We start from the raw sequence: 9,017 nt of genomic DNA on the forward strand, positions 1-9,017 counted from the left end.
AAGAGCAATTTGTTTAAAATGTTTTACATTGGTATAGATTTTAGTTTAATGATACAAATTTAAAGTTAATTTTGCTATACTGTATGTATATTTATATTCATGTTTAAGGTATTATGTTTGTACAGCTCATTTAAATTGGATAATTAAAAAATACAAATTAATAATTAGTCTCTATGATAGTCAAACTTATAGTCATGTTAAGTTTTCTAGGTATACAAAGATACAATTCAATTAGGTAGGTAATCTTCAAATGCTTGAAAGACCTACAAAATTTGGCATTTAAAATGTTTTAAAAACTTAGACTTTCTCGACAGTGAGACACATCTGCCCCTGGCAGCACTGACTTACTTCAAAGAGAAAGATGGACATCGAAGACACTCCATGTGGAATTTATCTTCTTCTGGTCAAAAATAGCCATTTGGGCAAGAAACTGTTCTTGCCTGGACTGCTTAACAAAATGTTGTATCAATTAGACATACATGGTCCATAGAAAGGTGACCACTAACTTTTGCAAGACAATAAGGTCCTTTCAGTTCCTGCTTCATGGAAGAACTGCAATCCACAGGACACAGAGAGAAGTGACTGAGAGACTCTAGGCCTGTGGGCTAAAAATAGATGTCCCAATGTTGCAAAAGAACTTTGGGTAACTGTCCAGGTAGCCAGCTGTCTCTGTCATTCTAGATTTTTGGAAGTTGCTTACAATGCTCTTCCTGTTTACTTAGGTAATATTATATCCTTCTGAGGTCTTTGATGTAGTTAACGACTAGATATTTATAGTTGTAATTTTCCTTGGTTATAATAAAAGATAAGTTAACTATAAAACCTTAAACTCACAAATATAAGATAAATAAAATATTTTCTTTAAATTTGTGAATATAAATAGACTAGATATTGTAACTATAATTCTTGCTTGATAACTGTTTTGTTATATATAATTTTACTATGTTAAAGTTAAAACTTTCCTTTTTAATTAAACAGAAAAGGAGAAATGCTGTGGGATAATGCTTTTGTATACTGATTTAACAAAATGCTTATTGGCCAGTAGCCAGGCAGGAAGTGTAGGCAGGATAAACAGACAAGGAAAATTCTGGGAAGAGGAAGGCTGAGTCATATGATGTCAACCTGCCATCCAGGGAGCAGCACGTAATGGCACACAGGTAAAGCCACAGAACATGTGGCAACATATAGAATAACAGAAATGAGCTGAGTTTAAGTGTAAGAGCTGGTCAGCAGTTAACCTGAGCTAATGGCTAAACAGTTTTAATTAATATAAGCTTCTCTGTGTTTTCTTGGGTCTGAGCGGCTGCAGACTGGGTGGGACACACAAAAAAAAAAACTTCAGCTACAGAGAAAATGTGGATTTAAAGCATTTTCAAAATGTTTTTCTGAATTTCGTTCTATCTCTCCAATATCCTTCTTTTCGTCATTGCTGTTATTAACATGGACTTTCTTGTTTGGTTAGTTTGCCTAAGGGTTTGTTGATCTTGTTTTACTTTTCAAACAATCAACTTCATACTTAATTGATTCTTTTTTTAATTTTTATTTTTGAGATATAATACAACTACATCATCTCTCCCTTTCCTTTCCTCCCTCCAAACCCTCTCATATGCCTTTCCTTTTTTTTCATTAATTGTTGATATATATACCATGCTCAATGTGTATAATGTTACTTGTATACATGTTTTAAAGGCTGATAATTAAAACATCATATTTTTTTTCTTTTTAGCATCTTTAAAATTTTCTTCTAAAGATTTTAAAAAAATTTCCCATCTACTTATTTAAGGATTGGATTCTTTTTGCTTTTGTAAGACCTTAATGTGTACCATGAATTTATTTTTATTGAGATTTCTCTGGTTTCTCTTCACTAATTTCTACAATAATTCTTTGAGGATTTGTCTGGACCAAATTTGCTCCTGTCCACAACTCCATCCAGATACATTGCACCTTTCCAACTGACCAAATTTGTGTCTTCTTTAAAAAAAAAACAAACCACTAAGTCCAATATGTGCTGGCCAAATACACACACACACACACACACACACACACACACACACACACACAATTTGCATGTGTGGCCTTCCACCACAGCATGGTCAGCCTACCAAGGGCTACTGGCTATCACTCTCATAGCAGTTATTAGTTGACAATACATGCTTAGCTGTAGGTGGGACTTCACACCCAAATCCCTTCTCTTTGCTAAGATTTGCTTTGGTTTGAGGTTGCAATGTGCTTATGCATAATATTACAGTTCTCATAGTTTCATATATACAACTTCCCCATTGGGTTCAGAAGACATTCTTTCTTTGTGGTCATCTAAAACTTTTGGATTTATAAACATTTTACCACCTTCAGTCACTGGAAATTTTTATGCATATTTCTGTGGGGTGTGTGTGTGTATGTTTGTGTGTGTGTGTGTGTGTGTGTGTGTGTGTGTGTGAGAGAGAGAGAGAGAGAGAGAGAGAGAGAGAGAGAGAGAGAGAGAGAGAGGCAGACAGACAGGCAGACAGAGACACAGAGAGGAAAGACAGAGACAGAGACAGAAACAGATACAGAGACAGAAAAAAATGTCTGTTGCTTTCAAAGAAAGTTTAAGGTAGGAACATTTGTCATGTGCCTCACCTTATACATATCTGTAGAAACATCAATGGTGTTTATTCCAGTAACATCTCACTTTGTGTCGCTGAGGTGACACTTCATCATTACTCAATTGTTTTCAATTACTGTTTCTGTAACATTTTTAAAATTAATTTATTTTACATTCTAACCTCAGTTTGCCTTCCCTCCTCTCATCCCAGTCCCTCCCCCCACCTTCTCTCTGCTCTGGGCCCCTATCCACTCCTCCTTCTTTTCTATTCAGAAAAGGAAATGCATCCCATGGATATCAACAAAACATGGCATATCAAGTGGCAGTGAGTCTAAGCACCTCCCCATGTATTAAGGCTGAGCAAGGTGACCCAGTAGGAATATTGTCCCAAAAGTCAATCAAAGAGTCAAAGACAGCTTCTCTTCCCACTGTTAGGAGTCCCACAGAGGACCAAGCTACACAACTGTCAGATATATTCAGATTGCCTAGGTCAGTCCCATGAAGGCTTGCTGGTTGTAAATTTAGTCTCTGTGAGCTCCTATAAGGCCAAGTTAGTTGATTGTGTGGGTTTTCTTGTGATGTTCTTGACCCCTCTGGCTTCTACAATCTTTCCTCCCTCTCTTCAGCAGGATTCCCCGAGCTCAGCCTAATGTTTTGCTGTGGGTCTCTGTATTTGTTTCCAATAGTTTCGAGATGAAGCCTCTCTGATGACAATTGGGCTAGGCAACAATCTATAACAAAATATCATTTGGCATCATTATATTGATATCTTTTATTTTCTCTTCTTGTGTTTGGTTCTATCTTAGTTTTCTGGGGCATCCAGCCCTTGGGTTCTTAGCTTCAGACAGTTTGTTTTTTGTAACGTTTTACTGAATTCAAAATGCTATATGTTTTGTTCTTTACTTGTAGTTAATTATACCCATTGGGGAATATTTGAATCATCGGAAATCATGAAGTCCCTTGAGGATACTATTTCTTAAGGTTTCATCTGCAGCTCCACATGCTGAATAAGCTGCAAGGTCTCACCAGACATTGACAGAAATATATATATTACTGATTCTTTTACCTAATTTGTTCTCTTAGAGGAATATGTTAAATTTTATTCATTTGTTTTTTGTGTTTGTTATGTATCAACTGTTACATTTTCCTTTAAATATTTTACTGTAGATCCCCTTCAGTTACATACTCTGATATATTTAATAATTTAAATGCAATATATTAACTAAAATTCATTTTTAGTAAGGAGAAGAAACCATGGGAAAAGGTCCAGTGTCTTTGAAGTTGAACCTATAAATTAATTTTTTTGGTAAGTTACATTTTTATTAGAAAACTTTCTCTCTATTTACTTGGATTATTCACATTAAGTATAGTATATAGAAGTATATTTGTGTATAGTATATAGAAGTATATTTGTGTTACCCAATACTACTATATGTTAATTAGAATATTAGAAGTCATTAACTCAATGTTTAAATGCTTTCTTTTTTTACATTTTATAAGCTACCTGATACTCAATAATAAACTACAAAATTAAATTTCCATATAATATTTGGAACTCAATTTATTCAAATGTGCCTGTGAATTATAACTATTTTGAAAGAATTTCTTTGAGAAAATATCCTTTCTTTCATTACTGCTCTGAATGATGGATCAGAGAGTTAGAAGAGACCTCTACCTATATAACATTCTGAAGTGTTTGAAAACTGACTACTGCCTATGCTGGTAGAGACTGTTCCCAATCACATTGGCCTTTCTATCACTTTGTCAAGAACTAGTTCAAAACCTGGAAATTTAACTTTAGTTAAAATTGTAACTTATTTCATTCCATTTAATCATATTCTTGCAGTTATTGAGTGTTGTTTTGGAATTTTTAAATACGGTATTCTGTTAAGTTCAGTTTTTAGTATTATAATGATATCTTGGTGATTCTTTTATTTTTGTTACCATTATGTAGCAATTTCAAGGGAGAACATAAAAAAAATCAATAAATTGTGCAGCTTAGTAATTTACCAAAGGAACATATAAACTGATGATTTTCACTTCTTTAGTTTTCATCTCAAGGAAGTTTCAGGTTGAAAATTAAGTTAATGTAATTGGTTAAATTAATATATTTTACATTATTTATAATTATGTGACCTCTATCTTTCCTTCAAAAACACAAAGGAAAGTAAATAAATAAATACTCAGATAGGTTTTGTCTAGGTATATATTGTTGACTTATTATTGATACACATTGGACATTTAATATACACATGTTGCAGGCAGTATATCCTTGTTCCTTTTATAAAATCTTTTAATGCAAATTTAATTTCATCAAAGCTGAGAGAACATAAACTAATCCATTAAAGAAATACAGTAAATAATGGCAACATATTGAAATCCCAGGATGGGATAATATCAACCCATTGTCTATTTCTTATAATTGAAATATTTTAAGCAAATTAAATTACTAAAACTGATGTAGATACCACACACTTTATCATTTATTTTCTTCTTCATTCTGAGAAACATACCTTCTTCCAGGTGCAAATATAATATGGATTATTGAGACAAATGTAGATAGATAAAAGTGATTTCTATTCTAATATAGGGATAAAAACTCATAAAAATAAATTTAATCAAGTACTGAATAATTGAACTTGATTATTTGTAGTGGAGACTTAATTAAACAAGAAGTATTGCAAGTCAATTGCTAATTACAATTATAGACACTTAAAATGATAACTTTCATGTTTGTATGTAAAAATAACATGCATAATTAGAATTATGTACATGAAAACATTATTTATGCAAACATTTATATATCAATAGTAATCACAAATATAAATGTAAATTATGTTTACTCTAAATATCATATCTATGGAGTCTGAAGCTTTTGCTTTAAAACAAGACAAGATGAGACATCTGTCCTTATAATTGGGTGATCTACTTTTCTCTTCATTATGAGAAATACTTACAATATGTAAGAAATCTGTACTTTTGAACATTTTCATGTCACTCTCTCTGTCAGCCAGTCCCCTTAACTCATAATCTTTGCTGATTATGTGGTTGTATTCATTTTCAGCTTAATTCTGTTATTAGTACAGCTAACTTTAGATTTTTGCCAATAGCCCATTCTATATTCAAATTGAAGACTCAAATAAACTTTAGACCTGTGATTGATTCCTTTCATTCACATTCAGATTGGGCATATCATCTTCCTATAGAGACTGCCATGTCTGAGTTACACAGAAATTTTTGACAGAGAAAACTATTTCTATGTATTTTCTTACAAAACCAAATCATACCTGTATTACTGAAAAAATGATGGTCAAAATATTAAACTTCCTAGTATTTCTTTTTTATTTAACATAAGATTTTCATTTATGAGAATTAAATAGTGCTTATTATCTATAATATTACAAATATGAAATGGCGAAATTATCAAAAGAAGTTGAGTTGGAGCCTAAATACGTTAAATCTTCTCATTATAGATGGTTTACAGCTAGAGCAACTACCTACTACAAAATCTTTTTGTTATTTATTTTTACATTTTTTAATTGATATAATTAATCATTACTGACCTTCTATTTCCTTATTCTAAGACTTTCCATGCTCCTCCTCACTCTCAAATTGATACCCTCATTTTTATTGTTACATTCTCTGTGTGTGTGTGTGTGTGTGTGTGTGTGTGTGTGAGAGAGAGAGAGAGAGAGAGAGAGAGAGAGAGAGAGAGAGAGAGAACAAACGTAGGAATACAGCTTGCTGTGTCTATTTTTGTGCATATGGTTTCAGGGTTAGCCAGTTTGTATTGGAAAACATTCAGGATGCCCTCTCCCTGGAAAGAGGGTAATTAATTCTCCTTCTCTCATCTGTCATTACTTGCCTGTGATCCTTTGGTTGAATTTGACCCTTCAAAATTTTCCCTTTCTATGTCAACATGCCCACTGATGTTGCCATTGTTCCTTGTCTTGTTTATGTACCATAGCAGACTTTCTGGTATTCTGGCTCTTATAATCTTTCCATGCCTTCTTCTGTGATGTTCTCTGAACCGCAGATGTGGGAATTTTCATGTAGAGTATTCAGTAGGTTTGGATTTTTCACAATCTGTTGGTCTCCACTTGCTGCATAGAGAGGCTTTTTTTGATGAGCTATACTTATCTGTGGTTATACAATTAATATTTAGAATGTATTAAGGGATTATTCTGGTTTAGCAAAGTGGCAGTAGTATAATATTTTATAAAATCCATGATTTCATAAGCCCAGTGAAGCTGGCTAGGTTTCTAGTATTAAGCATGATTTCCTTCTTGTTGACTTGGTCTTAAGTCTGCTTAGATTTCTGATGGTTACTGCCAACATGTGTATGCCACTATTGCACATTTATGACTATCTTTGCCAGGCTGGTTATTGCTGTGTATCATAGTTGTAATAGCTATTAAGACTATTGGTTGCTTCCCTCCCCTGTCAGCTTGCATAGAACACTCTGCTGCTATAGAAACTAGGCCAGAGGAAGGTAGCTTTCAGAATAGATCCAGCTAGTCCTGTGTCCTGAGTATGTGGTGTCTTCATCAACAGTGGTTTACCTCAAATCTCTTAGAGGCAGTAAAAGGCAAAAACAAACAGCCTTTATAGTTTTGAGAATTTTTTTGGAATACCATAACCAAAAGGATTTTCCTCATGCCTAGAACTAGTATATGGTTCTTGTGGGGCCCATTGTGAGTCCAAGTGGCAGTATTATATGTATTTTTTTTATAATTTTAGGTAAATATAAAGTAATATGATTTCTTGAAGCTTTATCAGAAAACCTGGGTGATATTTTTTGACCCTCATCCCTCCTTCTCACCTCCCTTTTCCTCGTTAGCCATATCCACATACCTATTTTTCTAGTTTCCTCTTCACATCACCTCCACTCTGATATTTTCAAATAGAGAAATGTTGGTCAACCAAATCCACATTTATTTATTATTGCATAGTATATGGATGTCTCTGGTTGTATTTAATAAACACCATGTTCCTCTGTAGACACACTCAACCCTTGTCTTTCTCTCCTCAGGTTTTAAGAAAGGGAATGGCTTCTGAGAACTGTACAATTGTTACTGAGTTTATTCTTTTGGGATTGACTGATCGTGCTGAGCTGAAGATGGTGCTCTTTGCCTTATTCCTGGTGATTTATGCTGTTACTTTGGTAGGGAATCTTGGCATGATTATCTTAATCCGAATCACTCCCAAGCTCCACACACCTATGTACTTTTTCCTCAGTTGTCTTTCATTAGTAGATGCTTGTTATTCATCAGTCATTGCACCAAAAATGTTGATTAGTTTCTTGGTGGTGACAGAAACCATCTCCTTCTCTGGCTGCATTGTACAACATTTGTTTTTTGGAGTGCTTGTTACCACAGAAGGCTTCTTGCTGTCAGTGATGGCTTTTGACCGTTATGTGGCCATTGTCAATCCCTTGCTATATACTGTGGCCATGTCTAAGGGAAAGTGTACCATGCTGGTCATTGGGTCTGTCATAGGTGGAACTATTAACTCTTTGACACATACCATAAGTTTGGGTAGGTTGTCTTTCTGTGGGCCTAATGTAGTGGGTCACTTCTTCTGTGATATCCCATCACTGCTGATACTCTCATGTTCTGATACCTCCATGAATGAATTTTTGCTCTTGATCTTCTCTGGAGTTATTGCCATTGGCACTCTCTTGATTGTGGTCATATCCTACTTATTCATTGCTGTGGCCATTTTGAGAATCCGTTCAGCTTCTGGACGCAAGAAAGCCTTCTCTACCTGTGCCTCTCACCTGACTGCTGTGACTATATTCTATGGCACCTTAAGCTTTAATTACATTCAACCAAGTTCCCAGTATTCAGTAGAACAAGAGAAGGTGGTGTCTGTGTTCTATACACTGGTGATTCCCATGCTAAACCCAATGATTTACAGTCTCAGGAACAAAGAAGTGAAAGAAGCTGCAAGAAGAGCCATAGAAATGAAATTCTCCTCATGCTAACTACACAGTAGCAACATTTCTGTCACATTTACTACTAGTCTTCACTCAGTAACATTTACATTAACTCAGTAAATTCTAGATTTTGTGTTTAATAATTATATTCTCAATGCTTATTTTTGACATGAAGAAATAAGTCTGAAAGTCAAATAATCTGGTGTGTAATTTCATTTAAAAAGTAACTTAAATGTATTTTGTTTAAAATACCGTTATTATTTGAATCAATTAGTAAATATAATTTTAAAATGTTTTAAAAATTGAAAATTAAGTAAATACAAGAGTGCTTGATGTCTTTTAGCAATAAATAACAACTTTTCTAAAGAATGAGAAGTTCTATATTTATTATATAGATTATTATATAGATTTTGTGTTTAAAATGTACATTAACTTTTAAATACTGGTGAAATTTCTATCTAATAAGGTAATTTAAATGATGGTATTATACTACTT

General features: G+C 33.7%; 1 protein-coding gene across 1 annotated transcript; it reads left to right on the forward strand.

Moving 5' to 3' along the window:
* The first annotated feature begins 7,622 nt into the window (after positions 1–7,622).
* LOC131908227 (olfactory receptor 1052) lies at positions 7,623–8,570 on the forward strand. Its single transcript, XM_059259276.1, has one exon. The coding sequence runs from the start codon at positions 7,632–7,634 to the stop codon at positions 8,568–8,570; it is 939 nt and encodes a 312-aa protein (XP_059115259.1). The 5' UTR covers positions 7,623–7,631.
* The last annotated feature ends 447 nt before the right edge of the window (positions 8,571–9,017 follow it).

The sequence above is a fragment of the Peromyscus eremicus genome, chromosome 4 (assembly GCF_949786415.1).
Source record: "Peromyscus eremicus chromosome 4, PerEre_H2_v1, whole genome shotgun sequence".
Taxonomy (NCBI): Eukaryota; Metazoa; Chordata; class Mammalia; order Rodentia; family Cricetidae; genus Peromyscus; species Peromyscus eremicus.